Source organism: Argiope bruennichi, chromosome 6, assembly GCF_947563725.1.
Source record: "Argiope bruennichi chromosome 6, qqArgBrue1.1, whole genome shotgun sequence".
NCBI classification, from domain to species: Eukaryota; Metazoa; Arthropoda; class Arachnida; order Araneae; family Araneidae; genus Argiope; species Argiope bruennichi.
The window spans coordinates 72202577-72230500 of record NC_079156.1 but is presented as its reverse complement, the minus strand read 5'-3'; the positions used below and the strand labels follow the sequence as shown (position 1 = coordinate 72230500).

The 27924-nt window shown below is 30.3% G+C and overlaps 1 protein-coding gene across 1 annotated transcript; it reads left to right on the top strand.

Moving 5' to 3' along the window:
- Nucleotides 1-438: 438 nt before the first annotated feature.
- Nucleotides 439-27924, top strand: LOC129971098 (sialin-like). Its single transcript, XM_056084574.1, has 11 exons — nt 439-523; nt 3268-3455; nt 6210-6415; nt 7555-7788; nt 16171-16354; nt 18088-18218; nt 20252-20401; nt 21568-21700; nt 23075-23230; nt 24367-24452; nt 27652-27924. The coding sequence occupies exons 2-11, from the start codon at nt 3419-3421 to the stop codon at nt 27841-27843; spliced, it is 1509 nt and encodes a 502-aa protein (XP_055940549.1). The 5' UTR covers nt 439-523; nt 3268-3418; the 3' UTR covers nt 27844-27924.

The following is a 27924-nucleotide window of genomic DNA, read 5'->3' as shown; positions in this document are numbered from 1 at the left end:
TCACAGATAGGCAAGTATAATTTGAAAAATCTGTTTTTCGGATTCAGAGATTTTTGAAATCCTCAAAATCTTGAGTTTCCAATTTTTTTTTTCTTTACTTTTATGGTACTTTGGGGAAGTCAAAATGCATCAAAATAACTTTTTAATTGTATCTATTAATCCACCGATATTTTTACTATTGATTCATTCTGCTTTCTAAAATAAAAAAAAAATTAATCTTTAATAACATCCTTTTTACGAAATTTTAAACATAAGTCACAATTCCTCTGAAGCAGCAAAATTTCAGTCTGGTTATTACTTTCAAAACTATAAAGATATCATTAAAGCTAGATAAATAGAAACCCCATGTCAAGGTAATCAGAAAAATCTAATCAGGTGTGTTATAATGGAACAAGATAACAAAGCAAGCCTCTTACATCATATTTACATTTGATCAATGCTTGAAGTGCGAAGTGGAAGAAACCAAAAGAGATTATATTTGGAAGATATAACGCTATTTTTATACCATGAACTGTCAGTTTAGGTAAGTTAAAAAACAGTTTTTTTTTCAAATTTATTTGATTCTGTTCTAATATAAGATGCCTAAAAATTGTTTAAGAAAAGCATCGCAATTATAGAACTATAAAATATTTCGTTTTTATTAACTTTTATTTAACTTGATTTGTTTTATCTTTGTAATGATAGAATTTTTAAATCTATTTTGCACTCATTTCTACGTATGATATAGTTCTGAAAATTTTTGCAGTTGTGAGTTTCCAATGATTATATAATAATTTAATAATGTTCTTTAATCGATGTGTTTTGTTACGATATAATTGGATTGTTCTCTTGTTATAACTATCTCCACCGTCCCAAATAAAATTTTAGACACTGGATAAAGTCGCGAATGCATTGTATGGTGAACAGTAGTTACGAAATATAGATCTTTGTCTTAAAGCTAGCATTTTCATTCGATTTATTGTTGATTTTACGGTTTTTGGAGAGTAATCTCTTTCATGTGTTTCATGTACAAATATCCTTATTTTCAATATATATTGTGAATGCTTTTTTTTTGCATATGAAACCAAAATTTGACATTAAACTTTAATGTTAATCGCGAGATCACATAATGCATTTTATTTATTTAAGACCTTGTGTGTCGGTGTCCTGGCATAGGGATAGCGCGTCTTTCCTATGATCTGGCCGTCCCGGGCTCTAGTCCCACTTCGGGCATGGTTGTTCTATCCGTGAGGTGTGTGAATGTGCCCCCTTGTAAAAAGAGTTGTGCAAGCTAATGTGGCGCTTGCGGTAGCTGTCCTACTCTTGGCCCTAGTTGGTGCTACTGAAAAAACAAGAGACGCTCACTCGGCTTAAATGTTAGCGGGCTTGTAAAGTGTCGTAAGTCACAACACAACAGGCCCTTGTGTTTTGGACTTTTTGCTCTTATATAAGATCCATACAATACAGATCTTATATAAGATCCATAAAATACAGATCCATAAAGGTCACCTTTTCGACAGATTTGACTCAAAATTTAATAAGGATTAATATTTTAGGTAATATTCGGTACCAAATTTTTCATTGTGTTTCAGTTTTCTAGATGTCGAATTATCTTATAAATTAGACAGCCGCAGTTAATGGATTTCGATCAAAATTCAATAGACAAAGATGGTGCAAAATCCATATACCGAATAAATCCATATAAAATTTGAGCTACAGTGTTTACAAATAGACGGACAAAGGAATGTTTTTCAGAACTCAGGGAGATTTGAAACATGGAGTTTTGTCAAAATCTCAACTCCGAATTGTTAGGAAATTACAATAATTTCTTCTTGTATATTTTGTGGCGAAAGCTTATAAACCAGTTAACAGCTACGCTACTCGAGCAATTGCTTTTGTATCGTGGACATGTTACTGGGCTGCGAACCACAAGGTCCCAGGTTCTATCCCCGCTCATACCAATCCTCCATAATGGTGACCTCGGACGATGAACCTTCAACCTTCGTACAGCTGTTGTGGCGCCATCTATCCACAGCAAACCAAAGTCGTCAGTCTCACTTGACGCAGCAACAACATCAGCAACCATATACGCTCGCCATAACGCTTGGCGCTACTCAAGTGGGTACAGGCGCATTAGAATCAACAGCTAATACATCACCGCTCAACAGCCATATCGTTCGTCTCACCTCTGACTCACTGGTGGGAGAGTCTGTGGTGAAAGCCTATAAGCCAGTTAACAGCTACGCATCACGAAAAATCGCTTTTGTATACTGGTCATGTTACTGGGCTGCGAACCGCAAGATCACAGGTTCTATCCTCCACAATTTCGTATTCTAAACAGTGAAAAGGGGTTAAAATAATTAAAGCAAAGTAATAGGCTGTATAGTAAGACGTTTACAATGCTGCATTTTTAATCTTTTTCATTACATTTTTTTCTGTGCTTATTTTGCATTATTTTACTTTTGAATTAAGTAAAGACAGAAGGAAGAAAAACATCCGTTTGAAACAAAAATCTTAGCGAGACTAACAGGTAAAATACTAATTATCGTTGAAAATTTCAAAGGACTTCTTGAAAATAATGTTTTCACATCTTCAGGAAAGGATATTACTGTATCTACACTGGTGTTTTTATTAACTTACAACTTTAATCCTTACTAATCTATACTTTGAATTATCCATAATTCCAACCAATTACGTATGATTGGTTGAAATTTGTGTTTTGTGGCACATTATTTCTGGACAAACTGCGCCATATTCTTAGTATTAAACATTCAAATATGTTTTCATTCTCTTCATTGGTAAAGTCGAATCAGAAAGTTGTCAAACGCAAGTTGAGCAGTTTCTACTATTTGTTTTAAAATGAGTCAGTGATAATATTTTAGCGGCTGAGAAGAATATTTAGACTTCTTCTTGTAAGTATATTTTTCAAATAACAACAGATAAATATCAGATAGATTGATAGAAAAATCCGACAGTTCTAAGCACCAGGATAACTGTATGCACAAATTCTGGCTCAGATCGTTTTTGAACGGAGAGCACTTTCATAGAAAAACTGCTTCATTTTCAATAAATAAATTCCAATTTTTAACAACAAATATACAGTTTTTCAAATACACAGTTATACAAAATGCCTTCGTTTAGGGAAAAGAATTTTTTTCGTTTTATCGCAGATTTCCCTCGTCTTAAGTGCTGACTTAGGATAAATGCTTTCAAGCAAAAATTAAAAAGATTAATTCCATGCCATTTGCTTATATGATTTTTTATCTATGATTCTTCGTTTTTTTTTAGTTAGTTCCTTGAGTCCCATGATGATTATGGCGGAAGCTTTGTATAGTTGACTTATTAAATTAGAGTCTTTTCAAATTAACCAGAAATTATAAAGGGCGAAGCTTCTATTTCTGAATCATTGAAAATTCTTTAAAGCACGTATTAATCGGCAATGGAGAACGTTGAAGAAAAGAAGAAGAAGAAATTTAGTAAGCCCAATTTTGCTTTCTTTTTGTTATTTATCTATCTATCTTTTTCTTTTACTCTAAAACATATTTGTTACCAGATCTTAGTATCAATATACATAGCAGTCATAGAATAACGTGTACTTAAATATAAAAACTAAGCTCAAACAATGCATCAAAGTACATATTTATTCTATCATCTATAGTTATGGTATTTTTGCTTATAAAAAAGTCAATTTTCTCTTTAATCTACAATATGAAACAGAACATTTACACAATTAGTCTAGTTCAGGGGTAGCCATTAAGTCGATTGAGATCGGCCGGTAGACCACCATGATATTTTGGGGCGACCGCCTTTTCTAAGACTTAAGACGCGTATACTAAAAGAAAATGTTTATGGAACATTGTACTCTCGTTATCCTTTGAGGAAAACGAAGTACATAATTTTAAAAGCACGTTGTTCAGAACCAAAGAAAGACTTTTTGGATCTAATGGACGTATTCTAATTTTAAAAATGTTGCTTATCATTTAACGTCGTTCTTTGACTCTACCTATTTGTGGGAATCTGCTTTTTCAACGATGAATATAATTAATACAACATATCTTTCCCGTCTCACAGACGAACACTTAGAATCCAAAGCAAGATTAGTAGTAAGTAATTATAAATCGAGATATTGGTGGACAGTATATAGCCGAAGTCTTATACTAACTATAATTACAAGAACTAACTTTAGATGAAAATGATTAATTTTTAATGTATATCATTTTTTTATATTAAATGCATTATTTGATATTATTATATTCATGGCAATTATTACTATGTTTATAGTTATGTAGGTAAGTATATATTCCGTATTTATTAATAATATTGTAGACCTACACCACTGGGTGAACCCCAACACTTTGAAAAAAAAAAAATAGAAGTAACCCGTTCCTTGAAAAAGTCTGCCCAACCCTGCTTTAGTCATTTATTCAAAGAATTATGGGAAGCTTGACTTCCCCTACAATTTTTATGTAGGTTGTCCAAAGACAGGAAAATATTGTTATTTAGTGACATACAATATTGATTTTTAGTGATGTTTGTTTCATCTATGGAGAGGACTATGGAATAAAATTGCTTGTAATTTCAAAAGAATAAATCCTATAAATTTATTATTTGATCTAATAAATTGTAGCTTTTTTAACACAGTGATCTAGAACCCCACTGAATAAGAATTGCTTCAAGGAATGTTATCGCAACAGATTGTCTGTCACATCGATTATCCTTAATAGCTTACAAGCAATCAATAAAGATAGGCGTAGAATATAAAAAAAGTAATGGCAACTGGCCATCGCATTTAATTCGGAAATTTTATTTCTTTAGCGTTTAACAGTATCAAGTTATCGATTAGGCATTACTTTTATATGTCTTATAATTAGTGAATTATATTTAACAGTTTCCTTATTCTTGAAATGCATACTAGAAACACAAAGCAGCTGTTTTTGTTAGCTGATATATGTAAATCATATTTATGTTTTTAGAAATTTAAACGTTCCAGCTTAAATAAAATGCTGTGATGCTGTGAAAGCTAGTTAAAAATGTTATATTTTAACATACCCTTCAAATAGAGGGTGTCCAAAAATTAAATCAAGATTTGAATTTGCCACCATTTGTGCAATAAAGTATTGGCAACCCTATTAAAAAAACATTTGACAGCTGATAGTTTAGTGTTATTAAAAATGGAACGTTACACAATAGAATAACGTCTTTTCATTGTTGAACAATATTTGAAAAATAATGAAAGTCTGGCGGCTACAGTGCGAAAATTTGAGAATTGGTCCCCTAGATAGCGTGATTTAACACTATTGGATTTCTTTTCATGGTGCTATTTGAAATCAAAGGTCTATGCCAACAACCCACAAGCACGCGTGCATTGAAGGAGAAAATTCAAAGCTGCTTCAACAAAATTATGCAAAATGGTCGAAGAAAATTTCAATAAAAGAGTGCGAGTGCCAGCAAAGCCATGGAGGCCATTTGCCTTATGTCTTATTCCATACATAACCCTATCCTGTGTCCTTTATAATTCAATAGAAATATAACAATTTAAAGAAAAAAACTTTTTTTTATTTAATACAATTTCTTGCATTTACACGTTGTTCTGTAGTATAACACTCCATTTTTACTAAGCCTAAACTATCAGTTGTCAAATGGCTTTTTTAATAGAGTTGCCAATATTATACAGCACGAATTGTAGCAAATTCAAATCTTGCGTTAATTTTGGGATACTCTTTATTTGATAAATCAGAGAAATTGTTCCTACATTTTAATTTTTAGCAGCAATTTCCCTGGTTGGCCTATTTCACACTTTTTGTTATTAGTGGGTTAGGTTTTCAATTAGCTACAGTATTTTTCGGTGGAATTGTGGGGGGCTTAATCATGATGAGAATGAAAGAATAAAAGTGGTAACATTTGTTGTTCTCTTGAATGTTCTTCAATACTTTTATATAGTTAGAAAATGATGGTGTAGTCCAAACATAATTCCTCCTGCATCTTTCTAAATATAATTGCCAAACCAATAACGATAAGAAGATGATGCTGTAGTCCAAACATAATTACCCCTGCATCTTTCTAAATATAAATGCCAAACCAATAACGTCCAATGTCCTCTCTTTAGTAATTCTTTATTAGCTCAACAACAACATTTATCTTTGATATAATCAATAGAAACCACTATATTTATACGTATATTATATTCGTTTTTTTTACTGTAATATATAAATTACGTTCTTTTTCTTTAGAGATCCCAGGCGTCCGATACCTATTCGCTCTTAATGGACTGCTTGCTTTCTTAGTCGTGTATGCCTTACGAGTGAATATCAGCGTGGCCATCGTGGCCATGGTCAATCAAACAGCGGTGGATGAATCTTCTTCGAACAATCTCTCATCAAAAGAATGTCTAATGCCTTCTTCAAACGATTTTAGCAATTCCACTCATGATGCAAAGGTAATTTCCTTTGAATAAACATATATTTCCAATCTTATATGGAAGCTGACTCTTTTAATAGACTTTGAACAAATTTTGCTGTAAACTCTTGAAATATATAGAATGCTCATATCATTTGGTCACAGTGTTTTTGGTATATGACTTTATATTTAAACGGATTAATAACTTTACAAACCCGTGTTCCGGTTTTCATAGCATGCTATATAATTATATTTTTGATACAAAAAATAATTTTCAATTATTTCTATAGATATTCATTTTTCTGTATTGCTCTTTCGTCTTTTCGATAGGTGTAATTTTCAGAAATCGTAGATTCATTACTCATTTACTTTAATGTATATGGAAACATATATAATCATGTGAAGTGGCTTTATATCTCAAATTAAGCTTAATAATTAAATTACTGTGGCAAGTTATATCTTTAGTGTTAAGGTCAAAACTGAGCATGATGAAAGTGAGTTCATCATTTACTATATTCAAATTTATCTTTCACCGTATGGGACAAAGAGTAATGATTATTTTCTTCGAAGTTTCACTGCTTTATTTTTATCTCCATTTTTTTCATTATTTATAAGATTCATATTATAAAAGTTTCCTTTCTTGTTAATCGAATGCGATGACCTAATTTATCATTTTCAATTAGGTATCATAGTTGTTGTACAAATATTTGTTAAAAGATTTGCAGCCATCTATTTCAAAGGTGCTTATCCATATTTCTCTTTTTCCTAGCTTCAATTTTGAGGGTAAAAGAAAAATGACAATTAAACTAACAGCGATCGGTGAAAGCATCTTATTGTTTTATTTTTTTTCAATTGTCTCTATAGGATGGAGTATTGGTTTGGCCATCTATTTCATCTCCACATATTTCCCGCTATCCCATTTTTTTAATTTAGAGGATAAAACGAACAGGGCAATTAAAGTAGTAATAATGGAAGAGGGTATTTTATTTTTGTATTAATTTCATTTTTTTTCGTAATAGGAGGGAAAATTGGTATGACTATCTATTTCATCTATCCATATATCTCGTAATCCTATTTTTTTTTCTGAGGATAAAACAAAAGGGCAATTAAATTAAGAACGATCGAAGAGGGCCTCTTATTATTATTAGTTTTTTTATTTATATTTATTCTTCTCAATAGGATGGAGAATTTATGTGGTCATCAAAAATGCAAGGGGTCATCCTCGGCGCCTTTTATTATGGCTACGTCATATCTCAAATCCCTGGTGGAAGACTTGCTGAGCTGTATAGTGGTAAATGGGTTTTCGGCATTAGCACTCTCATCACTTCAATTCTTACCATCCTCACACCCTGGGCGGCCTGGAAGGGAGTTGGGTATTTAGTAGCCATTAGAGCCATTGAGGGATTTGCTCAGGTTGGTCATTAAAATATTTTTTCCCTTATAAGGTATCAAGTTTCTCCTTATGTGTATTAATTTATAACCTCTTATAATGATTTTCATACAGTGAACAAAAACAGTGAGGGTTTCCGAGATTCATTCCCCTGCTTTTATGCACCATAACCAGAAAAAGATAAATTTCTAGAAGAACATTATAGATACATTATTTAGAAATATAGTATAAGATCTAGGTGTCTTTATTTCTTGTAAATTGTTAAATATGTTCTTAATACAACAATGGCAACAATAGAGAAAATTGTAGACACACATTAAAAATACACTATTCCATATCATGAAAGAAACAATAAGGTTTGGATTTCTTCATTTATTGCAAAAATTATAGTCGCCAGAATTTAATATGTGAAAACAGAAACAATCAAATTTTATTTTTGTAATTTTACTTTTTTGAAATATAAAACAGATAGTCTTAGAACATGATAAACAATTACTTTATTTTTTGCTAAACTGGAAAATCAATGGACATGAATTGCATTCCCAAGCAGCAAGAGAAGTCGCTAAACGATTGGCCAAGCATCGCAGCCATCTGATATACGCCGCCCGTATTTTGCCAATGTCACCTTTGCATTGGCCCGACATCGGATTTTGACCATATTTTTTTCTGTCGCCTCTGAAGATCGCTTTTTCATCGGGGCGAGCTCCTACGGCGACTTAGTGAAAAAGACCGGCTCAAAGCAATCGGCCCATAGTCGCCTCGATGTCGGGAAAGTTGCTTTTCCTAGGTGGCGCTATGCGAACATATTTTAGAAATTTCCCATGAATCACCTGGCGTGTACTGGATTTTGAAATTCAACCAGCAAAGCATACTGTCATTTCAAGAAACTTGGTAAGTGTAAAGTTTTTATTATTATATATTTGTAAATAATATATTATTTATTCTAAATAGTGAATAAAAAAGATTATTTTTGTTGAAGCCGTTCGAACTCGTTGCTTAACATGGAGTTGCACGTGATATTATTAGCGTTAGGCGTAAGCGACGATTATCATTTCTTTTCTTGTTTGTATTCTTTTCAAGTGATTTTATTTCCTATCTTTTTTTTTGTGTCTGTTCTTAAATTATTGCAGATATTTTTCCATTTCATTTACAATGCCTTTCCTTTTGTTAACAACAATTTCTAATGAAAAAAGTTTTTAAAAAAATATTAAATTGCGTTCTTATGTTTTGGTTTTGCAATAACATTTGTGTTATTATTTTTATTTCGACATAAGGCTAAAAAAATAGATTAGCAGAATATATTTATTGTAAATTTCAAAAAAAAAAAAAAAAAAAAATCTTTAAAACTTGCAATTATGTAGTTATATTTGAATACTCTTATGTGAATAGTTTATAATTATTTCACCTTTCATAAAATAGTAACATAAATTTTACACCCATTAGTTTATATTATTTTTCTCTATTGTCCTAAACATTATTATAATATTTGCCTATATAGTTCATTATCAGATTGAAAACATTATCAAGCTTATGAAGTTCTATATATCTATTTTACTCCTTAATTACATATCTCCAATTGTCAACAAATATTTTATTTGTACTTTTAAAAGAAGTGAAAACTCAATCATTATTCTAATTAAGGAATATGTTTTTTAGGTTCATCAAATCTGCAAAAAGAAGAGTGAACTTGAAGAAAAGTATATGTATAATTCTTTATATGTATTACCAGCAAAATATGAAATCCAGTATTTTATAGAATGGCCAAGCATTGTATATAATGCCTAAAACAAGCCAGTAATGTATGAAACAATTTGTATTTCATACATTTTCTAAGCATTCTATAGAATGCCAAATGACAACCTGGCAAAGTATGAAATACATCTCTCATTCAATGAAATAAAAATTTTGTGCAACCTTTGTTTCAAAACTGAAAATGCAATTAAAGATAAAATAAATTTTAAAATTGATCTATAAATATAAACAAAAAAAAATTTCTCACTATTTGTTTGGAAACTACTGTGCAAGTTTCTATTCCTGACTTCAAAAAAGAGCAAAATATTGGAAGTTACAATTAATGTGACGGAGTTTGGTTTCTACCGACTTGGAACATCAGAAGGAAATTTAAAACAATTATATGCGAGACAATTATATGTCCCAATTCACTTAATTACCTAAGAACTTGTTTAGAATTGAAGATATTCCAAATCACAAAATTTCTCTCTGGTCAGTTGCAATTACTCAGAGCTGTGGAAGCAAACAAGGATTTATCAGATGTATGTGTTTAAGTGCCAAAATATGTAATGTCTTTTCGTGAAAAATGTAGTAAAACTTCAAAATGTTGCAATGTGATAGGCTTGAATGACAAGTAGGTAAATTTTAATTTCTGATTTTTTTATCTGAAAACTTATTTGCCTTAATTAGAAAGGCATAAATTTTGTTTTGTACAAATTTTATTTTTCTATATAATTTGAATAAATTTTTTTAATGGCAACCTCATTATTTTTTCAGACTGACAATTCAAGTGATTTTAATTCTATTTAGCTTAGTTAATTTTCCTTTTCATTTACAATTTTTCTATGAAAGAAATTTAATAAAGTATTAAATAACATTTTTATATTTTGGTATTGAAATAACATTTGTGTAATTATTTTTATTTTGATATGAGGCTAAAAAAAAGTTTAGCAGAATGTATTTATTTTAAACTTCAAAAAAAAAAATCTTTAAAACTTGAGATTATGCAGGCACTTTTGAGTTCTCTTATATGAATAGTTTCAAAGTATTTCGCATTTCAAAAAACAGTAACATAAATTTTACTCCCATTAGTTTGAGTTTTTTTTTTCTTTATTATCCTAAACATTATTATAAAGTTTGCTTACACAGTCCAGTATCAGAACAAAAATATTATGCTTACGAAGTTCTATAAGACTTTTGCTTGTTAATTACTCATCTCCAATTGTCAACAAATGTTTTATTTGTACTTTTAAATGAAGCGAAATCTCAATTACTATTATAATTGTTTTCTAGGTTCAGCAAAAAGGAAAAATGAAATGTATAAATAAATGTATAATTTTTTATATGTAGCTGAAGATTCAGTTATACATATATATAATATTTATATAAATGTGTGTGGATTTTTAGAAATTTCAAACTCTTCAAGTATTACATAATCAAAAGTTTAAATAAATTTTTTATAAATTACTTTGTGTCAATATTATTTATTCTTCTAAATTATAAGTCATAGTTTCAGGATTTTGCTTGGGTGTATAAGTCATTACAGAAAATTCAGTAAAAAATTTCAAGTAAATTATTATTTTACTTTGTATTTCTAAAATATTATTTAATGAAGGTCTTTGTAAATAAATTGTTTTGCATAGTTGTTTTTCTTTTCTCCTAAAAATAAAGAGGGGAAAATAATAATTAAAAAAATATTTGTCTAAAGAAATTTTGTATAATTGAAAGTAGTGTTTACATTTTTAGGTATGGAGTTTTTGCGAAATATTCAGAGTTAATCATAGATCAAATTTGGTTCTTATGCCATGAAACAAAACCAAACTAATCATAGATTTAAAAAAAAATTAGAAATTTGAAGTAAATTGTTAATTTGTTCTTGTAAAATGTTATCAATTGGACATTAGCTAACACTAACATTTGTAATGAGGTATAAAATTTCTACACCATAAGTAACTTTGTAAGTTAATAATAAATAAGATTTCGTATAAGTGAAAGAAGTGTTGTATTTTTGTGCATGGAATTTTTGTGAAACATATTTTTCAAATATTCAGAGTTAATCATAGATCAAATTTGGTTATTTTGCCACAAATCTAAACCTCACTAAACATAAATTATGAAAATATTAGAAATTTGAAGTAAGTTATTAAATAAGAATTAAGTTTGTGCTTGTAAATTGTTGTTTATTGAATATTAGCTAACACTAACATTTATAATGAGGTTTAAAATTAATGCAATATGAAGTAACTCTGTAAATTAATAGTAAATAAAATTTCCTATAATGGGAAGAAGTGTTCCATGTTTGGGTATGGAATTTTTGTGAAATATTCAGTGTTAATCATTAATTAAATTTGGTTCTTGTGCTACAAAACCAAACAACTAAATATAGATCAAGAAAATATTAGAAATTTGAAGTAAATTATTAATTTGTGCTTGTAAAATGTTGTATGTTGGACATCAACCAACACTAACATTTATAATGTGTAAAATTTCTACAACTTGAAGAAACTTTGCATGTTAATAGTAAATATAAGGAATTTTGTAGAATTGAAAGAAGTGCTGCATTTTTGTGTATGGAATTTTTGAGAAATATTCAGTGTTAATCAAAGATCAAATTTAATTCTTGTGCCATAAAACGAAACTAATCATAGATAATAAAAAAAATATTAGAAATTTGAAGTAAATTATTATTTTGTGCTTGTAAAATATTTTGTATTGAAGAAACATATAATAGGAATTATATAATTTAGTGTTTGAAACTATTTTTAACCAATGCATTAAATTTTAGGGTGTTAAAATAGGAATTTGTGTTTTATTCATTATTCTTTAGGAATTATTTGTTTATTGCTCACATTAAGCAATATAAAAGTGTGTATAATAAAAAAAAATATTTTTTTAATAAGAATTATATATTTTTCTGTTTCGAATTTTTATAAAATAGCTTTTAAAAACGAATGATATAGGCAATATATATAATACATCTACTTTTAAATTTCTAATATCAGTTAAAATCATACTGATTAATTATATAATTGAAAATATGATTATGTTAACATTTCTTCCCATGCATTAAACAATGAAAATAAATAGGAAATATCAATGAAGGAAATAAATCTTATATGTAAATAGATGTTCTGGGGATCAAATTTAAAATTATTTCAGATAATTTTAACATTTGTTTATTTTTTTTAAAGAGCAGTAAAAAAATGTCATTTAAACATTTTATAGGGTAAGATTGTGGTAAAATCTCTGCTATAATAATAGTTATAAAAAGTTGGAAGAATTGTTAGAATGACATTTTCCATGAATTTTTATCGAAAACAAGTATTTTATGGAATTTTAAATTTATCAAAATAAATAACAAACACTATTATTAATAGGTAAAAAAGAAAAGTAAACTATACAAAATTTTGAAAGTATGATAGTTTTAAATATTATGACACTAGTTTCTAGAGTTTGAGAAAATTGAATAACCATTAAACTAATATTTCAATTTGACACCAGCAAGTGTTCAGTAATAAATTGCCTATTGATTGGCATTTGGTTGCCCATTGCTAAAATACATGGGGAAATGATTGGTATTGGGTCGCCGATTGTTAAAACACATGGGGAAATGATTGGTATTGGGTCGCCGATTGTTAAAACACATGGGGAAATGATTGGTATTGGGTCGCCGATTGTTAAAACACATCGGGAAATGATTGGTATTGGGTCGCCCATTGATAAAACAGGTCGCGAAATGCTTGGTATAACGTCGCCCGTGATAATAACAAGTCGCCAAAGGATCGGCAAATTCGTCGAAAACAAGTCGGGGCGGCCATCGCGCGGCGAACCGCCGGGGCACATGACCAATGTCGGGGCGAGATCGCCTCCGATCTCGCCCCAATCTCGCTCGTTCCGTGGGGCGATGCTTGGCCAATGGTTGGCCAACGATCTTTTGCCTCTTGGGTTGTATTTTTAAACATTTATCCGAAATATTTTAAATAATGAACTGTTTCGACCTCTTCCGAAAATGCGTATCTAAATTGTGTTTCAAAAATTTAGCTATATTTACTACTTATTACTCCTGACGAATAAACTCATTATAGTGCAAAATGTTGTACTTTTTCCATAACTGCTATACTTTTTCCGTGTATACTCGTCAAAAACAGTTAACTGTTTAAAGTCTAGCATGTTTAGACTTAATGTAAAATCTAGGTATTGCAAAATTGTCCACTTTTAATAAAATCTGGAAGCAAGAATGATAATAATATCTTCTGTATTATCGATAAGTATATAAACATAAAAGGTAACAGTACACCTAAAGGTATTAAAAACACACAATACGATATTGTCACGTAGAACTATAGGATAGAACTCAATGACACACACAAGAGGTAGAGCTAAACCAATTTATTCACTGAAATCTGAACACAGTAACTGACAAATCTTCTGCTTTTATCCTAGCAGAGAAAGTTCCAGAATACTCTTCTAGAGACAGTAAGAAAAGTCCAGAACACTTGTCTGGTAAACTAAAGAAATGTCTAGTATCTTCTGGAACATGAAATAAAGGAAAACATAAAATTAAGGAATTAAGTATTTACATATACTATTAATCGCATTGTCTCTAGCGGGATTCGAACCCAGGTCTCTTGATCATGAGACCTGTGCCATGACCGTTCGGCCATGGAGATTCGACAGCCTTTATTCAATGCGGCAATATTTATACTAATCTGCAAGGTGATAAATTATTTCATAATTATATAAACACAGAATAATCATTGAGCAAGTTGTTTTTGTTTCTAATGGCACTTGTCATAGACAAGCCTGCTGACGAAGTCAACGACTTTAAGCCGAGAGAGCGTCTCTTGTTTCAGTAGCGCCAACTAGGATCAAGAGTACCTCTTAGCTGCTCACGCGTCACATTCGCTTGCACAATCCATCTTTACAGGGGGCGGGGGAGGGGCACATTCACACACCTCACAGATAGAACAAAGATGAAGAACAACCATGCCCGAAACGGGACGCCCAGATCACGGGGAAGACGCGCTACCCCTATGCCAGTACGCCGACTCATTAAACAAGTGAATGCATTGAAGACACAAGATTTGTACATATTTCAGCAATTTGAATGATGACACCGTTCATAATATCAATCAAAAAAACTTACAGTTCAGCTATACGCATTAAATGCACACAATATGGGCATATTGATAGCAGTATTTTCTAATATATAACGCTAATGTGCGTGTACAGATAATATTTTTATTATTTATTGTCGAATGGTAACAATCAAACACCACACGAATTTTTCAGACTGTTTTATTGATTTTTTTTTTTTTTTTTTTTTTTTTTTTGCAGCTGCACTTAATTCAAAGCTCCATTCAGCTAAATTATTGAATTGCAAAATATGATTAGAAATAGAGAGATCGCCGAAACCTCATTTTAGCCATAGGAAAGAAAATGTTAAAAAAAAATCAAGGGGATAGAAATAAGTAAGGAACAGAAAGTTTAATCGAGTCCAAGAATAGGCTTAACACATTGGTTGCTGCTTGATTCATTTGTAGTTAAACTATCTAATTGCACCGAACCATCTACCTAATTTGATAATCCTATTTTCTCTATTTTAGTTAACTTTTCGTTATTTTAGTTAAAAATATAATAATAATGGGACATCAAATTAGATAGATAGCCTGGATATCAATCGCCAGTTTGGCAGTGAACTTGTTAACTGTCAATAGATAAGCAATCGATATTATTCCCTATCGAAATTGATATGCATTTCTTCTAAAAGTTTTATTTCACAAAATGGCTTTGTATTATCTTAAAATTTACAATAATACTTTTAAAATGATAACAGTTTAAATTCCGACGAATTTTCTTATTCGTTTCCAATAATTTTCTTTTAAATTTAATTTGATACACTATCTGCAACAATGCCGACATCCTGGTCTAGGGGTAGCACGTCTTCCTTGTGATCTAGGCGTCCCGGGTTCGCATCCTGGTTCGGGCATGGTTGTTCATTATCTGTTTTCTATCTGTAATATGCCCACTTGTTAAAAGGGGTTATGCAAGCGAATGTGTGAGTGTCATCTTCATATGAGCTGGAAGTCAGACTTCTGCCCTCGGGTGCTCAGGGGTCTTTACCCTCAGAAGCTACTGCGCCCCATTGCCATGGTAACGCGGGCGAGACATCGTCATCTGTAGGAATGTTTTTAATACTATAATGTAATTCAAACTCATGCTTCAAAACATTCAATGGCATACTTTTGTTATTATGAATTAATTTCTTCGGATATTAATTCAACACAAGTAAAAATTTTATTTCCTTTTTATATAATTTAATTTGTTTTCAATTAATTTACGGAAGAGTGATTCAATAAAATTTATGTTTTTTTCTCAAACAATAGGATGTATTTTTAAAAATTGAATTCCATATTAATTATTTAACAGTCTGAAGATTCAATAAATTAGAGGAACAAGCAGGTCGCCGAAGACGGCAATTTTATTATAATCTTATTTACGATCTGCAACATAAAGGAATCAACTAATTTTTTTCAGAAGAAAATTCTGGAAAGTAGTAAATTGTGTCATTTTCTCTGGAGATTGTCAAGTCCTTTAAGCTTCGAAGGAGCTGATTTCTCCAATAATTTGTTTTTTGATTCCAGATTTCACTAATTTAGTGTGAATTATTACAGGGTGCAGCATTTCCAGCTATGAGTTTTATGGTTGGACAGTGGGCTCCAGATTCTGAAAAGGGAGTTATCAATACTCTGGTGCATGCAGGCATCAACTTTGGATCTCTGTTGGCAATGTCCTTAGCTGGATATCTCTGTGATTCTGACTGGCTTGGTGGATGGCCTGCAGTTTTCTATGTTACAGGTGAGCACTGTAAGAAAATACCTTTCCAAATCATCAATTATTTTTTTTTAATTTTTTATTACAGAGTTTGTGTCAGCCATGAACATATTCTTCCTGGATAGAGCAGATCCTTTCATTCCTTTATTTCAGGAATTATATTAAAAAAAGTTTTTGTTGAATTCAAATTCTGAAGACAATTTCCAATCAATACTTTCCTGTAATTTATAGACTAAGATGGCCTAGTAGCACAATGGGAATTAGAGGTTGAAAGTTTGAGACCTGATCCTGCCAAGGAACCGATGCTAATCTGGATATGTTGAATAAAATCTGTCGAAGTACAAATCTTCTCTCTTGCGTGGTGTAGAAGTTTGGTTAGAAATGATATCGATTGCTGCTGAATTTTCGATGGTTAAAAATGATGTAATAAAAATGCAAACTATTTCATATACATACTCATATGGGGGAAAATGAATTTCATTTATCAAAAAAATAACGAATTTAAATGAAAATTGAATAGTTTGTTTAAAGCATATAAAGGAAGGGTTCTATTAACCTATAGTGCTGCAGTAATGATATTTATCCTACAAGCTTAGTGGTAAGTCTTTCGAAATGGAACCGGAAGGCTCCAATCTCGCAATGTTAATCTTTGGCTTGAATATAGCGTTTATATAGAAGCTATCACAGGAATATGTGTGCTGGTGTCCTGGCATAGGGATAGCGCTTGTTCCCCGTGATCTGGGCGTCCCGGGTTGGGTATGGTTGTTCTTCCGTTGTTCTATCTGTGAGATGTGTGAATGTTCCCTCCTGTAAAAAGGGGTTGTGTAAGTGAATGAGTGATGTGTGAGTAGCAAAGTCGTACTCTTGGCCCTACCTGGCGCTACTGAAAAAACGAGACGCTCCCCCATCGGCTTAAAACGCTGTCTTCGTAACAGCGGGCTTGCCCATGGCAAACGCCATAAGAAATAACAACAGAATATGTGTTTTTTTGCGAATTTGACACGAAACTAGAGTTGTAGAGTAGAGTTTGGATAACATACCAAATTTTATTAATTTGCTTTTAAGAGCTGCTGTTGCTTTTAAATGTGTGCGAATGTACACACAAACAGACAGACTCTCTACTATTTGACGGATTTGGTTCAGATCTTTTTTTAGTGTTAAATCTGTGTACCAAAATTTATCTACATAGCTCTTTGAGTTTTGTAGTTGTCGAGTTCATTTGTAATCGAAAACCAAACAGAGAGACAGTTCATGTAAACAAATTTCTTTCAAAATTCAATAGAATCCGACGAATTTGGTTGTACATTTTATATACTGAATTTCAGCCGTCTAGTTCAAAGTGTGTTTGAATTTTTTGTTATAGACAGACATTTAAACACACACAATACTGAAAATGTTTTTCCTTCTCAGGAAGATTTTCGATTTTTTTTTACAATTATAATACTTTTTCTATATTTCCTATAAGAGAATACAAAATGAGAAATAAAAAAGACAAAGAATTTTTATAATGCGTTTTAGCATGATGGTAAGGTCGAAGGGTTTGAGGCTCATGACCGTCGTGTAAGCGAGTCTGGTACATGTTAAAACCGTCCTGGCCACGGTGAGGTGTGGAGAGGGGGGGAGGCAGTTCGGGTGTCGTCCTCGTCATCTGACCACTGTTTAAAATTACAAGGTTCGTCCCAAAATAGCCCTAGTGTTGCTTTAAAACGGGATATTAACATAACTAAACTAAATAATGCATTTAAAATTATTTTTAGGACTCATCGGATGTGCGTGGTTTGTTTTATGGGGACTTTTAGTAACAGATTCACCGCTGACGCATCCTTTTATATCAGAAAAAGAGGTAAGCTACATTACATCCAATCAAAGGATGGATCTCCGAAAAGAGGTGAGTTAGAAATGAGTAAGTTATGGTTTAAATTTCTTTAATTTTATGAACAAGCTTTTATTAGAATATTGAATAATATATAATATTTTTTTATGCACTGGAAGTCAAAGCAAAATGATAAAATTATGAGGCTTTGGAAAAATATACTTTAAAAACTCTGTAATAAATAATGGTTCTTAATGCCACAATATTGAAAATTCCTAAATCTTCACTGAAGAGTAAGAAACGTTTATATATTATTTAAATTGTTATTTATTTAAGATTATTCCTTTACTTGGAGTATTTCCAACTGCTTTTCAAGTTTTTACCTGAAATGAATATTTTTGATAAAAATAATTTTATTTTTACCTTTTGTAAAAACACAATTTGTTACTAAAAATTGTGTTTATAAAATATTCAGTGACTTTTATTATTTTAAGTGGGACCGTTTTCTCATTTTTAAATATTTTTTCTGGAAGTGTTTAAGATAAAGTAATAATGAAATATTGCTTAAAAGTATGTTCTTTTTTTATTATTTTCGACTACATATTCGAGTAAACCTGTTGAATTGCACTTTGACATGCAAAAATACATAACAATAATTATATTAGTTTAACTTCTTTAGTTGGTAATCTAAAACAAGTCTCTAAGCTACCAATCGGCTAAGGGGCTAAGGAAATGTAAAACCGATTGTTTGCATTTAAGTAAAAAGCTTTAAACATAGAAGAACAGTTTAAATTCAAAAGTTATTAAAAAGACTTATAAAGTATGTTGTCAATTGCTATTAAAACTAAAATAAGTTAAGAGTAACTTTTATAAATTGCAAATCTGGAAAACTGTTTTATTTATTTATTTTTGTTTTAGTGAAATTTTGGAATTCCATTTAAATACCTTGATTGCATAGAAACAAATAACTAGTAAAAATTTTAAATTGTTATCTGTATGTTTATAATTATAATTATTTACTTAAATGCGATATTATTTAAATAGTCTTCAAAAATTTCCTTCGACTTAGAAAAAAAATGAAATTGTTTTTCAAAATTTGCACTTTTTAACTTTTTTTTTTTTTTGTTTTAAACAGCAACTGAAATAACCAAAAAAACTTCCGGTACTGTATTTTTCCATATTTTTATAATTTTCATGAAAATGCAACTGGGATATTAAGATGATTCATAATTTCCTATCATAGATTTTAAAGAATTTTCTTTTCAGTTTTTTTCTCCCTAAATCAAGTCTCACATATCAATTGTTATTTTGAAAATTCTCTTTAAAATTTCTCAAGTACAAAAAATTTCAAAAATAAGCAAAAAAAGAGCGTGATATATTTATCTTTTACATACTATTGAAATAAAAATTGCTGATGCATTCAAATAATATTTTCCATTTTCTAATAATATTGCCTTTGTTAATGTTTTTTGTTTAGTAGTGAATTAGCTATCTATCGGCTTAAATGCGATATTATTTAAATAATCTTCAAAAATTTCCTTCGACTTAGAAAAAAAATGAAAATTGTTTTTCAAAATTTGCACTTTTTAACTTTTTTTTGTTTTAAACAGCAACTGAAACAACCAAAAAAACTTCCGGTACTGTATTTTTCCATGTTTTTATAATTTTCATGAAAATGCAACTGGGATATTAAGATGATTCATAATTTCCTATCATAGATTTTAAAGAATTTTCTTTTCAGTTTTTTTCTCACTAAATCAAGTCTCACATATCAATTGTTATTTTGAAATTTCTCAAGTACAAAAAATTTCAAAAATAAGCAAAAAAAGAGCTTGATATATTAATTTTTTGCATACTATTGAAATAAAAACTGCTGATGCATTCAAATAATATTTTCCATTTTCTAATAATATTGCTTTTGTTAATATTTTTGGTTTAATTGTGAATTCGCTATCTATCACCTAATCAATCAGACGTATACAAAGTTTGGAAACTTTAATTTACGATTACAATTAAATATTCAGAATTAATTTTGGAAAAATGACTGAAAATTATTATTTTACAATAATAATAAACAATAGTTTATATAAAAGTATTTTCTTTTTCAGATCCCTCCTATACCGTGGATGAAAATATTAACATCTGTGCCCTTCTGGGCTGCTGTCGTCACCATAACCTGCCAAAATTGGTCGTTTTATACTATGATGACAGATTTACCGACATATTTTAGCACTATATTACATTTTCCAATAGCAGAAGTATGTTGTCTTTTAATTAATTTTTAGTAAAATATAGTTGAAACGAATTCCTTTTTTGAATAAATAATGTTATCTATTATATTTTTTAAAATAAAATAAAATTAGAATATATATTTGTATGTGTGATCCTACAAGTGTATAAAGCTAGAACATTCGGCTTACAAAATTAAATTTTCAAATAAAAAATTGTGCATTTTCCCGTCAGCATGGACCCAACGCTAGCGCATCAAGATCTAACTGCAATGTTTGTCTACTAACCATTTCTAATCTTGATTTCTGCTATGTTGCTACGTTGAGATTTGTAAATAGAACTGAGTTTACTTAGAAACACTGCCGACGCTTCAAGGTCAGAAACTTTGTTGAACTGCGAGATGTTTGGAATCTGATTATCAAATACAAATACAATTTTATAGATTTGTATTTCATCTATTTTCTTATCTATATATATAGTTTTAGATTAATAATTGATTGGTTAATTTCATGGTGCCATTATAGTATTTAGCGATATCTGACGTAAGATTTAAGTTAGGTGACGGTTGGTTCTATGTTTGTTTAGAGATGCACCGAAGCACCGAGACTTGGAGTCAATATTAGGCAGCAATTTTTATTACATTGTCACAAATATTTGTTGAAAACTTATTGCTTCGCAATCACTGGTATCATGCTAACGGAAAAGTGTTCCCACTCTGTGGTTATTCCAGTTTTGCAATGTTGGATTTCTGTATCTTATATGCTTCCATATATATATTCATAATTGTAGGATATAATTAAAAAATAAAATTTGCAAAGACATCACACAGAATTTCATATAACTGAAAACTTTTACGTTATTTTAGGCACTTACAACTAGATTCGAATGCAAATTTGAATAAATATTATAACTAATGTTTTGAAGAACCATTAGTTAATAGAATAGTGAGAAATCAGTTATATGTTCTTACCTATTTGAGCCTTAACAGATTATTTACACAGTTACTATCTTGTGGAAGAAAAACTTACTTATGATGTATTTTATTATCCTTAAAGTTTTGCTAAATATCAATCCACATATAGTTTCCTTTATAAAATTGTTACAAGATAGGCTGATTATTGAATTATTTGTATTACCTTGATTGATATTTTATTAATTTAAATAATTCATTTATCATTTTTATTTACTTTTGCAGAATGGTTTCTTTTCGTCCTTTCCTAATGTTCTACAAACTGTAGTTGGTTTGATCGTTTCATTGGTGGCTGACTCATTTATTCGAAGAGGGATCTTTTCTATGAATTTTGTAAGAAAATTCTGTAATTCTGTCTGTAAGTTGATTTTAATTCACTCTCCAGCATGCAAAATTCAACTCATAAAAATTAAAGTTGTATTTAAATTTGGCAGAATTACCTCTTATTCTTGAAAAAAATATCACATAAAATGTTCTTTTTTCATCCATTTTTATAGCACTTTTTTAAAAATATCATACTGTTTGGTTTAGTTGTTGGCATTAGTTGTTGGTTTGCTTTGGTTGTTGGCTAAAGAATTATATCCGTTCATCAAAACGGATACTTGATGGTTTGATGTTTCTCCAAATGTGACCCTGCTAATTTTTTCTGCAGCCCTTTATTACCATAACTTGTAGTCATCCAAAATAGCGAGTTTTCAGAAGGCAGGATTTTGTCTTGCTTGGAGAGAAGCCGGAATTATTCTTAAGGTTTACCCAATTATTATACAGGCAATTACAACTTTTTAAAAATCACTGATGGACTTATAAACTAGTCTATATGTTTCTATGGCAAAGGCATGAGAAATGCATTGCTTTCAAAAATTGAAAAGGGAATAAAAAAAACATGAAACGATAAAATGGCAGTATTTGCTTTTTGTTTAAACAAAAACATCATAGAATCAAATGGCATGTCAAAGAAAATGGTTTGACTATGCAGTGAGCTACAAACTCATTTATCGTAAGCGAATAACAAATGACATATTAATAAGAGCTAGAGACATGTGACAGATTGCTGTCCTAGAATTGACTGTTGATTTATTTAGTAGAATGCATGGCCATTCAAGATTGACATCAGTGGGACATGAGCAGGATGGTTTCCTTATTAGTTCTTAAAGGACTATCTATCACATTCTCTCTTGGTTAAATTTTAAGGACAATTTTTCATCAAATATAATCTTAGCATTTTTTATTGTAACATTAAAAGTCATTTGTTATCATATTTAATAAACACTCTAGATGGCGATTTGATGGGAAATTGGCATGAATCTGTCGTTGTTGTCGAAAAACCAGATACGTCGAACTATTAGTGGGGACGAATGGACACGTGTCAAATTAGAGATCGAGAGTTGACTACTGATTTAGGTAGGACAGGTCCAACAATTCTTGAAAGACTCGCTACCACTCTTGCTCAAAGATAGCTTACATGCCAAGAATTTTTGTGGAAGGCAGAGATGGTTTTCCAAATGTTTTCCCGTGCATAATCAAGCAATTTTCTTGAAGTAGTTTACTTTCTTGATTTTCTTGTTTAATCGAAAAAATATCAGCTATTTTACTTTTATCGCTTGATTTTTATTTTGATCATCTATCCTTTTTGTGAGCAGTTATGTAGAAATAGTAAAATACCAAATGTTTTTGTTCATCATTGTTTTCCTTTTTTTATTTAATTCTTTATTTTTTGTGAATTCTTTTTCAGCAGGATTTGGCACTGTCTTGGGTTTGATAGGTGTTTGTCTCTCAGGATGCGACGTTACAATGAACAAGATTTTTTTCATATTCTCAATAACCATTGGTGGTTTTGCATACAGTGGTCAGAATCTCATACTTTTAGACATGTCACCAGAATATGTTGGTAAGCTGAAATAATAGCATACAAAAAAAAATTACAAACTGTTATTTTGTATAGAAATAGATATACTTAACAGATATGATCTGATTATATTTGATCAATTTATTAATATTGAATGTTTCACATTTGAAAAGTAAAATACATAAAATAACTGTTAAAAAGAACTTTATAATTGTCTTTTATTTATGCTTATTAACGAGTTGGAAATAATAATTAAATTAAATTATAATAATCTTTGTTGAAGTTAATACAGATCTTAAAGATTTAATTTTTTCAAAAAATTCTAAAATTTAAATGTTTTTTAAAATTTTATTTTCGACTTTTTTTTATTGGCTACATAACTATTAGGTTTAGATCATCCAAACGAAAATTCTTGTTGGTAAGAAATTATATAATTAAATAAAAATGAATTGGTCATTTTGGCAACGCAGTCAAATTTTCGTGGTCGAATAGTTAATTCTAAATCGCTAGATAGACATGCAGTTTTAGTTTGGAAAAATGCTTTAAAAGACGGAAAAAAATATTTTCTATGTTGCTTGAAACAATAAATGTATTTTTGAAAGAGTTACGAATTCTAACTAATCCTCTTATCAGTCTTATTTAATTAAAAAAAAATGTCGACATTCTAAATCATATGATAAATAATGCCATCATTTTATGATTAAAACTGACTGAGTTATAATTGTTAACCAAAATAGTGATCGTATACAAATTTATTTTAAGGGGCTGGTTGAATTAGTGACATAATGGTACAAAATTTCAATTTACAAACACTACCTTAATTTCTGCTTTGAGGAACCTAGTACTTCTATAAAATTCGCCTAAATAGTGATTTTCACCAAGTTTTAATCATATAATCGCAGAAGAATGATTTATTTTGAAATGTTACACTGTCAAGAATATTTTACTAAATAAAATTGTTTAAACTGTCAAACAAGTTCAATTTCTTAACTTTCTCAGAAATATATTTATCTGTTTAAATAAAATAAAATACTGCTCATCATTTAAAGTATTTTCCAATTGAAACTATATTTGTATCTTTAATAGTTTATTAATCAACAAATAAACCACTGCAAGAGTGGATATCCTATATATTAAACGTGAAAATAACTCTATTTTTTTTTCAAAATTCCATTTAGGTACTTTACTTGGTATAACGAATACTATAGCTAATTTGACAGGGTTCATTGCTCCTTTAGTTGTTGGAGCACTTACTGATGGAAAGGTAAGCACTAGCGAATTTATTTATATTCATAACATTATTATTATTATTTTAAAACAATTTCTTTAAATTACCATAATTCAGGCATTATTCATTCTTGGATTCGAAATCCTCCGCAATTTTACGTCTGCGTCATGATGCTTTCATTTCGCCAAAATAAAGCTAAGAGGCGATATGAAAAAAGTTGTTTACATTTAAAAATAAGGTGAATTCGGATTATTCGCTGACTTGGGAGGCGTAAAAATTGTGGATATCCCGTAACATTGTCGGAAAAAGATCCTAATTTTTACGAGCAATTTTTACTTATTGAAAAGGGCTTAAACATTAAATTGTGATGAATAAAAGAAGGATTCTTGTTCTTGAAAATTGTTAGTCCACTTGTTTACAACATAATTATAATAACTTTTATGTTAAAACACTTTTCTTTTATTTGGTATTGATTTTGAGATTAAAAATGGTAGGAAATCTGGGTCACAATTAATGATATTATATAAAATATTCTTCATGTCACTTATGAAACCTTTTAACCCTTGAACCAGTCATATAAGCAATCAATACGCAATTTTGAATTAAAATAAAATAGTATGGTCATAAATGACACGACATTCACTTACACATAGAAAACAAACTGATCGAAAAAGTATTTTATAGTGTGAAAATGAAGGGCAAAGAACGACGAATAATTCCGGAAATGACTCATTCTTCCGCGTCTCATCCATTAGCGAAGTAGAATCATCGAAAAGTAATAGTCTGAGGATACTGAAACGTCGCACGTGAATGTGCACGGAATTGAAATTGCTGATGGTCTGTCCCCAGAGGGAAGCCATAAGGATACTGTTCATGGTGGCTGCCTTACTTTTCAGAAATTGCCACCCGGGTCAGGCAAGATACAGTAGACTCCCGATTATCCGCGCCTGACGCACTAAGTTTTCTTTCTTGCTTCCAAGCAAAGGGAAAATGCTTCCAAAGCAAGAAGCAAACACAAATGACTGATTTCTTCAAAAAGGTGTAGTTTTACAGTTATGCTTTTGTAATTACATAATACATTACAGTATTAAAACAGTACATATGTATTAATTTTTCTGTACATCCTTGACGTCTCTCGTAAGTACAAAGCACTTTTCTGTTTTCATTAACAAAATGCATTTTAGGTAAGTTTTGAGTGATATACTAAAATATTAAGCGTTAGTGAAACATTTCCTGCCGTTTATTTTACGTTTTATTGTACATAAAACGATTTTTCAAAGTTGGAAAGACAGTTTTCTCTTTTGCTATACCCGTTTTTAGCTTTTTTCGGATTATCCGCGATTTTTGTTATCCGCGGATAATCGGGAGTGTACTGTATTTGTTCTTCTTGGAGGAGGTCCCCCCGTGCATGAATGGTATGTGGAAAGACGCCCTGGTGTTGTGTTAATTGGGGTTGGTAATAGGCGCGATCAGACAACTCTCGCTAGATTTCGAAGTGAACCCACTCGTGTACAACGTCATGTGACGGGAAGCAAAGTTTATCCCCTGTGTTTAAAATGCACAACAACTCAAGCTGCTCCTGCCCACTTTTTGGCCTGAATCGGTTTCAATAAAAGCCAGATGTTCTCGAGTCCTGGGGCTGTGCTACATTGTTTGAAGACGTTCCGGTTCATGGACCTGGTTTGATGTTACTGTCGACCAGGTGGGATAAGCCACAACAAGAACAACACTGATACATATTTTGTGAATGATACATATATCTTTTCCTTGCAGTTTGAAGTTTTTGATCATCATTGAATTACTGTATTTTGCTTCGATCATAATGCACATCCCATACCTCTTATTGACACTCTTTTTAATTTCCCTTTTTCATAATTGTAAATATGAAACTTTTTGATCGAATATTTCCTCACTTTCTGCAGTGCTAATGTTTTGGAAATTTGTAATAATTTTATTTAATAATGCAACAATACATTGTTGTATTATTAACCGCCATTCACGGGACTACTTCTAGAAGTTTGTAAGAAAAAGCAAAGCAAAAAAAAAAAAAAAAAAACCTTATTTTTTTTATGCAAAAAAAAAAAAAAAAAAAAACTTATTTTTTCCAGCAACTTTTGAATTTTTATATAATCTCTTAGGAGTTTTTAGAACTTTTAATTCTAATTAATAAAAAATTAGTACTCTAAAGTTTTGGGATAAAGATAATGTTAAGTTCATGATTGGCAAATAGTAATACAATAAAAACTATCGCTCTTATCAAGTAATATGAACTATTATTCAGTGCATACTACAGCTAAAAAACAGTAAAGAAAGTACAGATGACCTTGAAAATTCTAAAGGCACTAAAACATGAAACAAAATGAGATCAAACAGTTAAAGCAATGTGTGATTAAAATGTTAAACATATTAAATTAATATTTCAATGATTAATTACTACATATGCTAATTAAAATTTTTGTTATCACTCTACGAATTATAAGCAAAAATAAAAATCGCAACAAAAAACAGATTAACATTGCGAAAGCTCGTGAATTATGTATGTGATTCAAAGGTGAAAAGGATTAAATATTTCTACAAAATAAAATGGAACTGAAAAAAATTATGTTTAAATAAAAATTTGAAAAAATAAATAAAAATCAGAGAAAAATGGTACAACATGAAATAGATGTCACTATAAAACTCATTTTTGTTTAATTTTTAATGGTTTAAAAATATTTTTAGTGCGTAATTTGTTCAGAAGTTTCAACCGAAACACATTTGCAACACATCTTTCAACCCCATTTAACCCACTTAAGGGAGTCGCAAATAATCCTTCTATGTTATAAGGAACATGTACGGCGAATTTTGTTTAAATCCATCAAAGGTTCAAGCAAACAGACTTTCAATTTTATCTATATAGATTTTTAGAATTTCATTATCGATTGAGTGATAAATTAAGTGAAATTTGGATCCCATTCCAGTGGCGCTATCTATTAGTGGATATTCAAAATAATTGAGATTTATCTATACATATTTTCAGAATTTCATTATCGATTGAATGGTTAATGAAGCGAAATATGGATCCCACAGCAGTGGCGCCATCTAGTAGTGGATATTTAAAATAATTGAGATTATACTTTTATAAATCATATTAATAACTAAAAAAGTATAAAATAATTTAGATTAAAAATATTTCTAGGCCAATACTAAAAGTGTACTTTTAAAACTGTTTGAATTAAATTTATTTGCTTTCTAGAATACTCTACATCAATGGCGGATTGCTTTTAGCATAACAGCCTCTCTATTGGCCTTCGCCAGCTTTGTTTTTATTTTCTTCTCAACTTCAGATAAACAAAACTGGGCTGACCAAGAAAGAGCAAGTGACGTCATCTCTGACGTACCGAAAGACGCAGCTGAACAGCGGAAAAAGTACAGCCCTCTCAATTGATACTTTGACTTATACATTTAAAATAAGCATATTTTAACAATGAAAGACGGTATAGAAAAAAAAAATAATGTATGAAAAGAT

Excerpts from the sequence above, each read along its gene's own strand:
- LOC129971098 (XM_056084574.1), top strand. The coding sequence starts at position 3,419 with ATGGAGAACGTTGAAGAAAAGAAGAAGAAGAAATTTA. Across the intron at positions 7,789-16,170 it reads CCATTGAGGGATTTGCTCAG|GGTGCAGCATTTCCAGCTAT; the intron begins GTTGGTCATTAA and ends GAATTATTACAG. Across the intron at positions 24,453-27,651 it reads GAGCACTTACTGATGGAAAG|AATACTCTACATCAATGGCG; the intron begins GTAAGCACTAGC and ends TTTGCTTTCTAG.